A 15,039-nucleotide genomic window follows, 5' to 3' on the forward strand; every position below is an offset into this window, starting at 1 on the left:
TTATAAATTATAAAAATAAAAAATATTTCATTCAGGAAATAAATACTGCTGTATCTTGCATTTAGATTTTACGAACTTCTTTCCTGGTTGAATATACATTAAAATTCATAGAGAATAGACTTGTACGAAGTATTGCAAAGAAACAAGTGATCGCAACTGCATGCCGTCATAAATCGAAGGTTATCAATGTTTTACCTTCTATTATTACACTTACATTTATTTTTACTAAAAAAAAGCGAGAATGCTAGATGTCCTCGACTCGACACAACTGGGACGTCCTAATATGTAACGTCCTGATTTTTAACGGTAATTACTACCGCATTTGTTCTAATTTACTTTGTGTCCGATCTCAGTAAGAAGCACGTTATACGGAAAACATGTTCTCTTTCGAATAGAATTTCCCTCCTTTTCTTATTTTTACTATATTACATAAAACTCTTTTGGAGTTATATTGAAGTTAATAACCATTTTGTTGTCTATAGTTGCTTCCACCACCGCCACCTCCACTACCTCCGTATCCTCCACTGCCGTTTTGATAACTGCTAGAGCCGCCGCCAGAAACTCCACCATAACTGTTTTGAGAAAATGCTTTGCTACCGTAATTTCCTCCTCCCATACCGCCTGAAAAAAGAAAATAAACAACACTTAGGGACATTCTAACTTCTCGATATATTCGAGAATTCCGAAATTTTCGAAAAACCGTCTTGATCCTGAATAAAATTTTCGACCCGTCTCGACCTAACATTTTCGGATTCTCATACACTTCTAGTTACTATTATTTAAAGGCTTACTGCTATTATTGCCATTCCATTTTCCTCTATCTCCACCACTACCGCCACCACCACTGGAACGATCAAATCTGCCACCCCTATCTCCTCCATCACGACCACCACGAGATCCTCGAGGGCCACCACCACGGCCTCCAGAACCACGTCCACTGCCACCTCCACTACGTCCACCATAACGACCTCCTGTGGAAAAAATATTATGGCACAAAAATTAGTTAGTTATAGAGATGAACATTTTCGTTTTTTAAATTCAATTTTATTTGAGGACGTACTTTTATAAATTCCCGGATTCCTTGATAACTCGTAAAGCTTAGGGTTTACGACTTGTTTTGCTTCTTCTAAAACTTGAATTAAGTCAGCAGCCTTGTGCGCGTTTCCAGGTGTGAAAAACGCGTACGCAGTTCCCGTACGCTGTGAACGTCCTGTACGCCCGATACGGTGTACATAGTCTTCCGAATTGGACGGGTAGTCCAAATTTATCACAAACTTAACATCTTCCACATCTGTACAATATTAGAAATTATAATCATGGTAATTAGAAACTATTTGTGTCTTTGTGGTTCAATTAACTTACAAAGCGAATTTATTAAAGCATTAGGGATTCTAGCATGTGTAACGTACATAGTTGGAATCAAAAAGTACAGTGTATTTGTAATTGCAAAAAAACTTGAAGAAAATAATTTTAAATTATTTCACATATTCGCTGAACTTTCAATTCCATCTACAGTCCCCACATGAAGTGTACAATAGATTGACCACAAAGAGCAACGTTTTTATATTATTTACCTGTTATTGCCAAAAGCTGGAAACGTAAATACATTTTTGGAAATGTAGAGGAATCAGAGCTCAGATGGTTCTCATGGAATTCTCGCATTATGCGTTAGCGAGCTGTATATTTACTCATAGTAACTTCACACCCTTCTCTCCCGCACCAAAGTATGGATCTGTGCTGGTCTTTCAAAATTTGGTCCTTGCGCATTGCTTCAATGAGGTTGGAACATTGGATGAGCACCATGTGCACTTTCCGATCAACCCCACATGCATTCCATTGCACGAGTAACATCGAGATTTGTTTTGCAATGTTGAGAGTTTACAAAATTTTTTATGATAGTACGACATTCAATTACAATAGTCTTACGATCAATGTTCGCTGAACGGTCAATAGAAGTAAAAGTATTTCTTAAGGAATTACTGTAGAATGTAATTTCACAACCACTGCAAAACAATGCGATGCCATTCCCTAGCCTTTTAATCTAAGAGAAGCGGTAAAATATCTATCCTGTTCGGTAGTCCTCGTATGCTAGATGCCCTAACACTATGACTTCCATACTTTGGACCGTCGCAGGTACAGAGTGAGAGTGTGTTTTTTCAAGTGGCACGGCGGGCCGAGGCACAGCGTTAGGTTAGCTTGTTGCGCGGGGACAGAGACCAGCAGTCACGCCCCATTCAATTATTTATTCCAAAGCAAGCTCTCCAGAGTTCTTATCATTGATAAAACTCCGTCGCATGTGCCTCTGAAAACACATAGAACAGCACGTTAATACCAGACTGACAAGACTTTTTTCAATCAGAGCAAAATTTAAAAAGGTGAACCTCCTATCGTCTTACCTGTTTACCTAATCTAGTAATACTGCTGAAATATTTTGACTTACTTTAGGATTTCACAATAATGCAAATCTAACTCTGGAACACTAATCCTCTATAGATGCTGCGACTAATTTTTGTGATTTCAACTATATGATTTTAACAAGAAACTCTTCAATTTACTATAAAAAAAGCTCAACTGACTTTATTCCTTGTTTAACTTGTTATTGATAATAAAAATATATACATGTGTATATACATATTTATACTTGTGTCTCTTTAAAATTATTAGACAAAAATATAAAGCAGAATAATAAATTCAGCAAAGATTGGAGTTCTAGAATTAATATTCTGATTTTATTGGCGACATAGTAAGAAACATCTCCCCAATGCACAGTTTATGGTTCAAATTAATATTAAATTGGACCATAATGAACCTGTATTGTGAAGATATGACAACATTATATGATAAAGCAAAAGTATGTCAAAATCCACCTAAGCTGTGATGGAACTGAACAAATCACAAGATATCCTTTTAATATTAATATGCTGAAAAGTTGAGAACAGTAGTGTTAATTTCTTTATGTGCTTTATACAGTATATTATTTAGCTCCATGGGTATTCAATTAATGAAAATTAATTAAAATATTATATAGTCTATCTTAGTTATTTCAGAATAGTTAAAACTTTGTAAGGTATTAAAGATATGAAGAAATTGTTTCTACAATGTATATTGGCTAAAAGAAGAGCATTATCCAATATATACAGCTTCTCTATACCTATTAAGAAGGAAAAAATTACATTTTTTTACTTACAATGTAATAGTATTTTCTAAAATAAAATCAACAAGATGCAACCAAGCAACCCTATTTAATATAAGATAGTAAAATAATGAGACTTTTACAGGTCAGATAAAAATAAGTCTCAGATCTCCAAGTAGGTAGATCTTCCATGACCATACAGTTTATTTGTATTCATATTTTCTGTTTACTGATCCCTTGACTTGTTACTAATTTTACGATTTTTATTGAAAAATTGTACCTTGCGTAGTATTTCTAAAATAGTTCTAAAAATGCTGTTGTATCAGAAATAAAAAAATATAACACTAAATTTGAAAAAATTGAAGTAACTATGATACTTTCTCACGGTTATACTTCTGGATAATCTGTATGCGGCACATAATATCTTTTATAAACCAAAAAACTTTTATAAAACAATGGCTTTCATATCTTCAAAGCCTTACAAAATAATTACCTATTCTGAAATAACTCGGACAAACTATACATTATGCACTGAACATGAATGACTAATTTTGTCAATTAATTGTTCTAAATCCTTTGCCTATTGGTTTTTTTTAATCATTTCCATTCACACCGAGAGAAGACTAATGTCAATCAGTCTGGCACATGCCGTTATCCGTTGCCACATCACTATATTACAACTCTCATGAATGTGAAATAACCATCGCAGCCTGACCCTTACATCATACCCACTCATGTGTAAATAAATTCTTACCTAATCCTCTTGCTGCAACATCTGTAGCTACTAGTATGGCAGATCTGCTATTCCGGAATTCTGAAATAGATTATCTAGTATTGGGAGAGTATGTTTACATATATTTATATATGAGATAAAGCTTAGTTATGACTTACGGTTTAATACATAATCTCTTTCTTGTTGACTCTTATCTCCGTGGATGCCAATTGCTTGCCAGCCATATCTATTAATTGCACGTGTTATATCGTCCACTTTTCTTTTAGTTTCGACAAAAATAATTGTCTTATTTTCTGGCTCGTTTGAAATTTCTTCTAATAATTTCATAAGTTTGCCCTCCTTCTCAAATTCCTCGCATACATCAACAATTTGGAGAATGTTATGATTAGCTGCCAGTTGCAGAGAGCCAATATTAATTTGTATATAGTCAGTTAAGAATTCTTCTGCAAGATTGCGAACCTCCTTTGGCCATGTTGCGGACCACATTAAAGTTTGTCGATCGGGTCGGATTTGTTCGACAATCTTCCTAATTTGAGGCTCGAAGCCCATGTCGAGCATTCTATCAGCTTCATCTAGCACTAAGTATGTACATCTACGCAAATTGGTTGTACCACGTTCTAGAAAATCAATAAGACGTCCAGGTGTTGCTATACAGATTTCAACACCGCGTTCGAGGTCACGAGCTTGAGGGCCTTTCGGAGCTCCACCAAAAATGCAAGTATTTCTAACTTGAGATGAGACTCCAAAATCTGAGGCAACTTGCTGAATCTGTTGAGCAAGTTCTCTTGTTGGTGCTAGAATAAGAGCTATAGGTCCATCATTTCGATTCAATCTGGGTTGATTATTTATATGTACAATTGCTGGTAAAATATATGCTAATGTTTTGCCAGATCCTGTCTGTGCAATTCCAACCATATCGCGTCCAGATAAAGCGATGGGCCAACCTTGTGCTTGTATAGAAGTCGGTTCTCCAAATCCTTGTCTACGGATTTCATTTAGAACATAATCTGGGAATCCCCCTTCTTCAAAGAATATGTTCGGTCCTGGTACATTTGTACCTTTCACAGTTATTTCTTTATCTGAACGATAAGCCTCCACAACGTGTGAATTTCGAGTTGTAACATTAGGATGAGGTTGATAAAAATCTTTTCTAAATGGTTGCAACGTGGCCATGTCCCACCTTGGTTTTCGAAGACGTTCACCAGGTTGACGATTTTTGAAATTGTTGCCAAAATTACCCCCGTCTCTATTCGAGCTGCTACCAAATCTACCACCCCCACCACTTCCATCCCGACCAAAACGTCCTCCTCCACGAGCTCCGCCTCCTCTTCGATCACCACGTTCACGATCACGATAAGCCCTGCAACGAAAGTTTTGTTCGTAATTAAAAATTAAATTATTGAATGTATAACGAATTCGAAATAATACGTGAAATAATAATGAACAATGAATAGCTAACAGTATGTTAATATATAACGTACTATACTAAATTAGAGTATAAACATTACGTAATGTTAACTAACATTGAAAATTTTGATATACATTGAATTCCCGTTATAAGTCGGTGCAAGCCTCGCGTTTAAAAGTCATTGCAACTATCCACACCACCGCGGGGTATACCCCGTGAGGGGCCGAAGCTCGAGAGCCGCCGCTGCCAAGGAGTGTACCATAACACGGTCGGGTATATCGGTGTGAGATCAGAAGACCACTACTAATCCAATAACAAAACTTCTTTATTTTTCATTATTTTTTTATGGGACTTTCACCAACATATTCGTAGCTTTTTTCTAATGAAAATGACACCAAATTTGATATAATTCCGATGATATTTACTTGTGTAATGAACGATTAATGTTTCGGACGCAAAGAAGAACAACGTATGGGAAAGAAAGAGACATGGAGAGTCGAAGCGTTCGGTGAAGACTGGCGTGAGCTCAGGCCTTTAAATCAAAAGTTGAACTTTCTTATTGTTAATTATTTTTTTATAAGACTTTCACACTAATTGTAATGGGAAGTAACTTTCATCGTTCATTACGCAAGTAAATATCATCGTATTTGGTTCCATTTTAATCAGAAAAATGCCACGCATATGTTGATAAAAGTCTCATAAAAAAATAACGAAAAATAAAGAAGTTTTGTTATTGGACTAGTAGTGGTCTTCTGGTCTCACACCGATATACCCGACCATGTTATGTTACACTCCTTGGCGGCGACGGCTCTCGAGCTTCGCTGTCCGTTTTTACGTGCAACATTATATCAGAGAAAGATATCAGACATTTTCTCAGCCTTCTTGTCACTATCCGTGAGTATGTCATAGAGACGGATAGTGATATTTGCGTTTCCAGCGTGCGCTATGTATTCCAAATGCAACGTTCGGCGAGAACCTCAAATTTTGTCTAAATGTCTATCGCCAGAACCGCGTAACTGACTTACAGCGGGAATTCACTGTATTAAATATTATTTGCACGAGAAAATGATGAAACACGTAAAAATTATTTTTAATATTACATTAGCGCATATATTTAATTAATTTAGAATTGAAATTTGCAGAAGTACACTCTTAATATGTATAAATAACATGAAATATATTCGATTAACATCGAATTATTACAAGAAGTCTGTATGTAACGGACGTATAAAATTTCGCTAATATAAAAGCAATATGGAGTAACGCATACTCAATCATAGATGGTAAATGTCAATAAGAAATTTCTAGAAAACTAGCAGTTCTACGTGATATTAATAGAAAATTGATGTCACTTACATTTCTATGCGATATTCAATGCTTTCACTTGAAAATGTAATGTATTTTTTAGGAAAATCGGGGTTCTAATGTTCAGAATGACTGAAAAGTACGTTACACTCGTCACACGACCCGAAGGGGATCTGTGAAACAAATGTCATGGCGTCGCGACGTACCAGGAAATAGTCCTTTTAATATAATTTCAATCTTATTATTTCGTGTTTATTATCGTTTTTATGTTTGATTTATAATTTAATAAAAATGAAATATTTTGGATTTGATTAAAATACTAAAATTTGTAAATAATTATAAATATATTATCAAACGTTGTACTTGCGTATATTTCCGGAAATAGAGGTACCGAGTGGGGGACATACACGGAAATACATGAAATATTAGACATATGATATGTAAGAATAAAAGTTTTTCAGTATTCAAGATCTTCATGTAAAATCATGTATCGTTTATATAACAAAAATTTCTTTTACCTCTTAAATATTTCAAGACATACAGAAAAATATAAAAACGCTATTGATTGTATACATTCTCTATTTCATCACTTTATTTTATATATTATTTGTTATTGTTGAGGAAAAGAAAATGAAAAATACTTATTTCGAAAAGGAAAACAATTTTATTGATTTAATTCACAACACAAAAAGTTAACAAATACATTTAGTTACACGTTTTAATATCATTCCTATTGCTTATAAAATTTATTTTTTATTATATAGAATATTTATGTACCAAAGACTTTTAATACGAATTAAATTGTAACTGGCTTATCTATTCAAAATAATAATAATAATAACTATTTAGAAATTTATATAATGAATACATAACGTTAATAATATTTATACATGTTTACTATATGTAACGTCCTTTTGATCTTCAAGAAAAAAGTGAATACTATCTTGAACAACATATATAAAATAATATTTCATATTTTATAACAAGAATAAATTATTAAAACAGTAATAAGTTACGCTATACAAATGGCTTTGCCTAACTAATTTTAAACATTTTTGTAGCATTTTCTATTTCATCAATCCTATTTCGCAATTGTAATTGCAGTCTTCTTTAAATAATACATATACATTTAACCAATCTGATTCTGACTGTTATTATTGACTGGTATATTTTTATCACACACATGAAATATGCAACATCTTTTCTTTGGTATCTAAGTCTTCTTTGTGCATTTTTAATTGCCGTATTAAGTATATCTTCGTTCTAACAAAACTCGAATTAAATATGATACTATTAACACTGTTTCATAAAAATTGAGTTGTTTGATGCTATGAATACCATTTTAATATGTTACTCCTCTATACTGATAAGTACTTCCATAATTGTCTCCTCCTCCATAACTTTGTGCTAAATTATTTTGCCCGTAAGATCTTTGTGTACTGTATCCATATCCGGAATTCTGATTAACTGAATTACTTTGTTTCATATTATTATAACTTCCATAGTCTGAACCAGAATAACTGCTCGAAACAGATTGATAAGAATTTCCACCGCGACCGCTACTACCACCTCTTCCTCTTGAAGGACCTCCTCTTCCTCTACTATCAATATTTCCTCTTCTACCATTATTTCGATCATTTCCCATAAATCGTTTACCACCTTATACATTAGAAGCACATATATTAGAAAAATTTGTTAAACATTGCATAGGACAAACATGAAAACATACTTCTGCTCCCATAATTTCCTGATTTTGCCAATTCTGCCATTTCGGTAAGTCGAGGATTTATATTTTGCCCTGCCTCTTTTAATACCTCTATTAAATCTCCAGCATGTTTCATATTATGGCTTGTGAAGAATGCATAAGCAGTACCAGTTTGCCTTCTTCGACCAGTACGACCAATTCTATGTATGTAATCTTCTGACGATGATGGATAATCAAAATTTATTACATATTTGACATCGTCCACATCTGTGACAAAATATTTATATTTATAAACGCAATATTTTATGTATAAAATCAATTTTTAAATCATTTGATTTTTTTTTTCATCGAACTCATAGAATGATCTTCAAACTTGGGAATAAATTTTGAATACATTGGATGTTCACATTACATAAAGTTCTGAATAATTTATGAAGTTTATGATGGTTCAGAATGGAACCTTTAAATTTTACTTAAAAATAAAATTGATTTGTAAATCAGGTTTGAAAACCACCCACCTTTCGTTTCGAATTTCCATTGTAAAATCAGCGAGAACAGCCCCATTTACTTTTAAAGTAGGGCTATTCGGTTGGTTTCATATGAAAATGTATCGATGGCCTAGAGATTAGACAGACACAGCGGTAGTGTCTGGTTTGGGATAAAGGCAGCATTTTAGGGTTTAAGCCTGAATGCATTAATCTTGTTAAGTGTATCAAACAACAATTTCAGTAATTAGAGGCACTGAAAAATATTTTTAATTTGCAATTGAAATAAATAACGGAATTAATATATCAAGGGAGTTGATAATTTAACACATAGGGCACAACAATATAAGAATACCTCTTAAAAACTAATGAAATATGCAATTTTTCTAGCATAAATATCTTCAGAAAGTAACTGTTACTACAAGTTTGTAAAATCTTATTGTACGTGAATATTATTTGTAATACGAACAATACGTTTAAAAGCATACTTTTAAATAAATATATTCGTATTACAATTTCGATGTAATAATTAATAAAATACAAACAAAATAAAATAAAACATTCACTGTGTCTGCCCAATACCGGCAGTACACTGCATTCACTTAGGGTACTCTGTGCCTCTGAAAAAGAAAAGCAGACAGTCTTACTGGTAGCTGGTGTGCATTTTTATAGAACCCTTTTTATATATCTGATTATTATAATTTATTATTGTTACTTACATATTTAGTTAATGACACAAAAATACAAACCTGTTAAAGTATGTATTATAAAGAAATATAGAAAATAGGTTGAAAAATCTAGTCTAATATTTTCAGGGCTCTACTACACATTTCCAATGTATCGCACACTGCTACATACACTGCTGTCCACTGGTCTTACTAATAACGCATCACTGGCTAATCCGATAAGTGTTGCCAATTCCCAGATTTATTTGATATTTAAATATTATATGTAAAAAGTGAATACCTACCTAAACCTCTAGCAGCTACATCTGTTGCAACTAAAATGGGAGCTCTTCCACTTTTAAATTCTTGTAGTACATGATCCCTTTCTTGTTGATTTTTGTCACCGTGGATACTTAAAGCTTGCCAACCATCCCGTCTTATATTTCTTGTAATATCGTCTACTTTTCGTTTCGTTTCGACAAAAATGATTGTCTTGTTTTCCTTCTCATTTCCAATTTCTTGCAGCAATCTGTATAATTTCAAATCCTTTTCGAACTCTTGGCAAACGTCAATTATTTGAATGATATTATGATTGGCTGACAAGGTCAAAGAGCCAATATTAAGATGGGTGTAATCGGTCAAAAAGTCTTCTGCTAAAGCTCGAACCTCTTTAGGCCATGTGGCCGACCACATTAAGACTTGTCTATCGGGTCGTATTTGTTCAATTATTTTTTTAATTTGTGGTTCAAAACCCATATCCAACATTCTATCAGCTTCATCCAGTACTAAGTATGTGCATCTGGAAGAAAAATATATATACATATATATTCAATTTCATATATGTAAAATTATTGAAAATAAAAAACTAGAATACCTGCGTAAATTTGTAGTTCCTCTTTCCAAAAAGTCAATGAGTCTACCTGGTGTAGCAATACATATTTCAACACCCCGCTCTAAGTCATGAGCTTGTGGTCCTTTAGGTGCACCACCAAAGATACAAGTGTTCCTTACACCTGCCGACTCACCAAAAGAATTAGCTACTTCCTGAATTTGTTGTGCTAATTCTCTTGTGGGGGCCAAGATCAAAGCAATTGGACCATCGCCAGCACTAAGTCTTGGCTGATGTATAATGTGAACAATTGCTGGTAATACATACTAAAATAAAAGTATATCTTAACATTTTTCATTTAAATGTGTAGATGTATGATAAATTGCTGAAGTATTAAAACATTATTTTATACGTATGCTAGAGAATATTTAATAAATTTTACGCATTAAAAATATATATTTTAAAACTGGCTCACTCCAAGCGTTTTCCCAGAACCAGTTTGAGCAATAGCAACCAAATCTTTGCCACTGAGCGCAATAGGCCATCCTTGTGCTTGAATTGGTGTAGGCTGAGAGTAACCCTGTTTATGTATTACTTCTAATACATATGGTGGGAAATTTCCTTCTTCAAAATACTGAATTGGATTAGGAACATCATCACCTTTTACAGTTATTTCAGCATTTTCTCGAAATTTACATACTTCTTCTTTCGACCTAATAGATGATACTTCAATAGAATTTGATTTTCTTTTAAAATATATGATTTCTAAAATTTCTACCTATTTCTAACTGAAGGATGTTCCACATAGAAATCTTTACGCAAAGGTTCTAAAGACCTTATGTCCCAGGTGATTTTTCTAAGTGCACCTCCAGGCTGTTTTCCTTTTATGCCACCACGAATACTACTATTAATTCCTCTACCACGTCCACCGAATCTATTCATATTACTTCCACGAATGTTATCACCACCTCCTCTACTAGTTCCACGACCACTGACACCACGACGGCCTCTGCTTTGGTCTCTATCTCGATTAAACCTAAATATATTACATATCATAGACATATATACCTAATTATGTGTTGTATGTATATTAAATTTAATTTATGTACACGCAGAAATTTAAATAAATTAGAAATTAATTATAAATTTTATTGTTATAATGAAGATGTCGCACCTTTTGATAAATTGTCAATTTATTCACTTAAAAATGAATAAATCGTAATCAAATACACGAGAAGTGAACAGTTGAGGGAGAGACCTGTCTAATACAATTACATTTATATTTTATAATTCTATTATAACTTTAACAATTATTAATTTATCATGGATGTACAATAGTATACGTAGAAACATATATCGACGTGCGTCAGAAATTATTACTGTCTTTTTTTATTATAAATTTCGATTATTGATTGTTGATACCATTGCCTCCTATATGATTCGGCGCTGCATGGTAAGTTGAATAAACTAGGTATTTCAGACGAAATTTCTTAACGTTCGACAATGTACATGGAAAGATAAATTTAAGCTATTCCTATGTAATGCTAAATGAAATTGTCATGTCATACTTACATTTAGAAATCGAGATATCCTCGAACAATGAGCAACAGATTATTCCCCCTTGCGGTCAGTTCGACGGAGGCCAATCGATAATTTAGAAGAAGCAAATAATAGAATAATCGCTTATCCCACTATATCACTAAATTGCATGTAATAAAATATTTTAAATCTATACGTCTAGAAAAATTAAGTACATTAAATACTGCAACTAAAATACTGTGGTCGTGTCTTTAAACTTGCCGGTAAATCCGACAGATCAAATTGACAAGTGAACTTCCGAAAGTAGTTCCGTGTAAACTGTTTCCATGACAGCATCGGCGTAGTAATACATAAGTAACCAGTAAAGTGCATAGAATAAAATGTTCTAGATAGAGTGGAGGAGTCCTTTCAGAAAGAAGAAACGTCAATAAAGTCAAAAGTTCAAAGAAAGATGAAATTTTTCCAAGATAATTATATTATATAGCTGGACCTGAAAATTTGATAATTAACTTGTTATTCCATTGCTATACTACTACGCTAATCTTGTATTTCTATGTACAAATAAGAAGTAATCACAAATGATTAAATGAAAAAGTCTGTAACATTAAACAATTCGGGAGACAATCGAGAATAGCAGAAACTATTTATGTAATTTCATTCTCATTGGTTGCAACATATGTACCTATATAGATACTTACATTAGTCGCAAAGTGCAATGGCTTGCATTTTAGGTCACCTACTTTAGGAACGCGGACATCAACATTTTTTTATGAAAGTTTCGCCTCTAGTCGAATATTCATGTTCGTGGTATAATCACAAAGCCTAATAAAGATTGTTGACGTTTATAATGCTGAAATTACTTCGAATATTATTTTAGAATGTCAGCTGAAATGGCACACGTAATTTTTTGTTTTTATGTATTCATAATTAAGAAATTACAATAAGAAATAAGAAATTTCTTATGTTTCATTGTAAATTATCATTTAGACTACTAACCTCTGATGATTTATGTTCAATTTAATGTAGTTTTGTACTTTCTAGTTGCTCTTAAAACGAAGTTTAGAAATTTTAAAATTACATATCTTACATTTCTGATATCTTGTCTTATTTTATTTTAGATATCTGATACTCTTAGGATTCTTCATTTACCACAAGAACTTTCTGATGATCGACGAAATGAATTATTTAAGAAATATGGTGCTACTAAAACACGTACGTTAAGGCCTTCCAAGAAGTATACTGTAACATTTGCACAGTTTCCATCTGAACAAGCAGCCACAGAGGCATTATTACGTTTGCATCAATTAAATGTCAAAGGACAATACCTGACAGTTGAATATGCGAGAAAATCTATAGCAATAGAAAGTACAGAAAATGAAATTCCAAATGATAAAATTACAAAGGAGGAAAACAAAAAAGATTCAACAAATAAATCTAGTTTTCAAGCTTTTGTACAAAAATTAAATAGTTGGACGATGAATCATGTTTTCACACAACCACCTCCACCAAATATATATTATAAATATACAGCACCAACTAGAAACACATTAATGAGGATAGCTGTACAATTGTTAAAAGAACCAGCCTTTTACACACAGGTAAATTAAATGTCATAAGGTCCATTGTAACAAATTTTTAAAAGAATGTTTGCATAGGTTTTACATTTAATGAACAGAATGAATTTACCTCCTCCTTTTGAAGAACTAGAGGCGGAGTTTCCATTGTTGAAAGAAGCATACAATATGAAAAAGTACAAGGATATATTTAGTAGTGACAGTTTATTTGATAAGGAAACTGGTACTAAAATTATAGCTAAATTTAATTTACCTTTTCCATAATTCGGTTGTTACATTCTACATTATTGGTTCTACTAAATAGGTTCTGATAATGATGACGAGGAAGAGGAATCTGAAATAGAATCAAACGATGAAGATGATACAATGCCACCTTTGGAAATTGTTCCTGTAAAGAGGAAACATGTACAGAGCACAAAACGTCTAAAAATTCCGAAGTTTGTTAACCCTGCTAAACAAATTCAACCCACAAGTTCTACGCAAAAAATTGTAAAGCCGGAAGATATGTTTGAACCGGTACAGCGTGCAGAGACAAAAAATCTTAAAATTGAGTTAAAAACAGTAGATACATTTCTGGATACTTTAAATAAAGAAGATAATACTACTATTGAAACTGGTACAGACAGTGGTTTTGGCTTAATGTTTCCATCCTCTAAAAATCCTGAAACTGTTGAAAATGAAAACACTGAAGATATTCAACAAGATGTAATTACATCTAAAGAATTAACAGACAATAAAATTTCAGCTAATGGTAAGAACAGATTTTTTTTATTGTTGGTATATAAATAATTAATACGATTGTACAAGTGTATTGTAAAAAATATATCCAAAACATAGAAAATTTGTTCTTTATATTACAGATCAAAGATTGCTTCCAGTTTTTAAGAATTATCATCCTGGAAAACCATCAAATCGTTTATACATAAAGAACCTTGCAAAACATGTTGAAGAAAAGGATCTTCATTTCATCTATCAAAAATTCGTAGTACCTGATTTAAAAACAGAATTTCAGTAAGATTTGTTATTGTACATTTAATAAGTTATAATGCAAGTTTTCAGGTGTCTACTTAATAATACTTGTAATTTTAGATACGATGTTCGACTTATGCAAGAAGGAAGAATGAAAGGGCAAGCATTCATTACATTACAAAATATAGAGCAAGCACAGTTAGCTCTCGAACAAACAAACGGTTACATTTTAAAAGACAAACCAATGGTTGTGCAATTCGCTAAAGCAGTCAAAAGCTAGCCAAAATAACACATCAATATTCTATTCTTTTATTTATAAGATACACGACTCGAACAATAATAATTTTAATAAACAGAGACATTTTTTTTAGATACTTTATAACAATTTTATTTACATATCCTGTATTTAATACAATAAAAAAATGTTCACCACTAATGTAACATATAGGTATTAACATTGACGCGGGGAAATAAAAATACATATCGTACATTACTTTATTCTTGTAAAACAATGATTTTTAATTTCATTTCATTGACATGTGTCACGTTATTATTGTATTTAATTGTGTATGAATTTTTGAAAGTGCGCACAGTACAGCAAAAGTAAAATTCTGATAGATTTTGTGAACGAATGATCAACAAAAGTTTCGTTTCTGGTGAGTATTTTGTGACAAATGCGTAAAATGGAATCTCG

The 15,039-nt window shown here is 32.6% G+C and overlaps 3 protein-coding genes across 6 annotated transcripts; 1 reads left to right on the forward strand and 2 right to left on the reverse strand.

Annotated features, from left to right (window-relative positions):
* Positions 1-331: 331 nt before the first annotated feature.
* On the reverse strand, positions 332-6,789 carry LOC143354631 (putative ATP-dependent RNA helicase DDX5). 2 transcript variants are annotated; one of them, XM_076788891.1, is made up of 6 exons: positions 6,631-6,789; positions 4,025-5,226; positions 3,888-3,947; positions 1,061-1,291; positions 792-971; positions 332-621 (listed from the first exon to the last, which is right to left on the reverse strand). In XM_076788891.1, coding segments are annotated over exons 1-6 (1,839 nt in total). In that variant the 5' UTR covers positions 6,633-6,789; the 3' UTR covers positions 332-457. The 2 variants fall into 2 exon arrangements, with proteins under 2 accessions (XP_076645006.1, XP_076645014.1); XM_076788899.1 differs by lacking the exons at positions 332-621; positions 792-971; positions 1,061-1,291 and adding an exon at positions 1,664-2,302.
* Positions 6,790-7,245: 456 nt separating this feature from the next.
* LOC143354648 (putative ATP-dependent RNA helicase DDX5) lies at positions 7,246-12,464 on the reverse strand. Of its 3 annotated transcripts, none has more exons than XM_076788909.1 (7): positions 11,836-12,424; positions 11,042-11,299; positions 10,739-10,976; positions 10,309-10,589; positions 9,740-10,233; positions 8,309-8,551; positions 7,246-8,238 (listed from the first exon to the last, which is right to left on the reverse strand). In XM_076788909.1, coding segments are annotated over exons 1-7 (1,833 nt in total). In that variant the 5' UTR covers positions 11,838-12,424; the 3' UTR covers positions 7,246-7,921. The 3 variants fall into 3 exon arrangements, with proteins under 3 accessions (XP_076645024.1, XP_076645031.1, XP_076645039.1); XM_076788916.1 differs by lacking the exon at positions 11,836-12,424 and adding an exon at positions 11,438-11,644; XM_076788924.1 differs by lacking the exons at positions 7,246-8,238; positions 8,309-8,551 and adding an exon at positions 9,040-9,389 and having other exon boundaries at positions 11,836-12,464.
* Positions 12,465-12,573: 109 nt separating this feature from the next.
* Positions 12,574-14,712, forward strand: LOC143354719 (RNA-binding region-containing protein 3). Its single transcript, XM_076788986.1, has 6 exons — positions 12,574-12,701; positions 12,921-13,400; positions 13,458-13,599; positions 13,681-14,127; positions 14,237-14,387; positions 14,466-14,712. Exons 1-6 carry the CDS (start codon positions 12,681-12,683, stop codon positions 14,623-14,625), a joined length of 1,401 nt encoding a protein of 466 aa, XP_076645101.1. The 5' UTR covers positions 12,574-12,680; the 3' UTR covers positions 14,626-14,712.
* Positions 14,713-15,039: the final 327 nt, after the last annotated feature.

The sequence above is a fragment of the Halictus rubicundus genome, chromosome 1 (assembly GCF_050948215.1).
Source record: "Halictus rubicundus isolate RS-2024b chromosome 1, iyHalRubi1_principal, whole genome shotgun sequence".
NCBI lineage: Eukaryota > Metazoa > Arthropoda > Insecta > Hymenoptera > Halictidae > Halictus > Halictus rubicundus.

Bases quoted from the DNA above. Each gene is read 5' to 3' on its own strand.
- LOC143354648 (XM_076788909.1), bottom strand. The intron at 10,977-11,041 runs GTAGAAATTTTA...ATCATCTATTAG, and splicing joins CATCCTTCAGTTAGAAATAG to GTCGAAAGAAGAAGTATGTA. The intron at 10,590-10,738 runs GTGAGCCAGTTT...CTTTTATTTTAG, and splicing joins GTTCTGGGAAAACGCTTGGA to TATGTATTACCAGCAATTGT.
- LOC143354631 (XM_076788891.1), bottom strand. The intron at 972-1,060 runs GTACGTCCTCAA...TTTTTTCCACAG, and splicing joins GAATCCGGGAATTTATAAAA to GAGGTCGTTATGGTGGACGT. The intron at 622-791 runs GTAAGCCTTTAA...TTCTTTTTTCAG, and splicing joins ATGGAATGGCAATAATAGCA to GCGGTATGGGAGGAGGAAAT.
- LOC143354719 (XM_076788986.1), top strand. From the start codon at position 12,681: ATGTCAGCTGAAATGGCACAC. The intron at 13,401-13,457 runs GTAAATTAAATG...ATGTTTGCATAG, and splicing joins AACCAGCCTTTTACACACAG to GTTTTACATTTAATGAACAG. The intron at 14,128-14,236 runs GTAAGAACAGAT...TTTATATTACAG, and splicing joins CAATAAAATTTCAGCTAATG to ATCAAAGATTGCTTCCAGTT.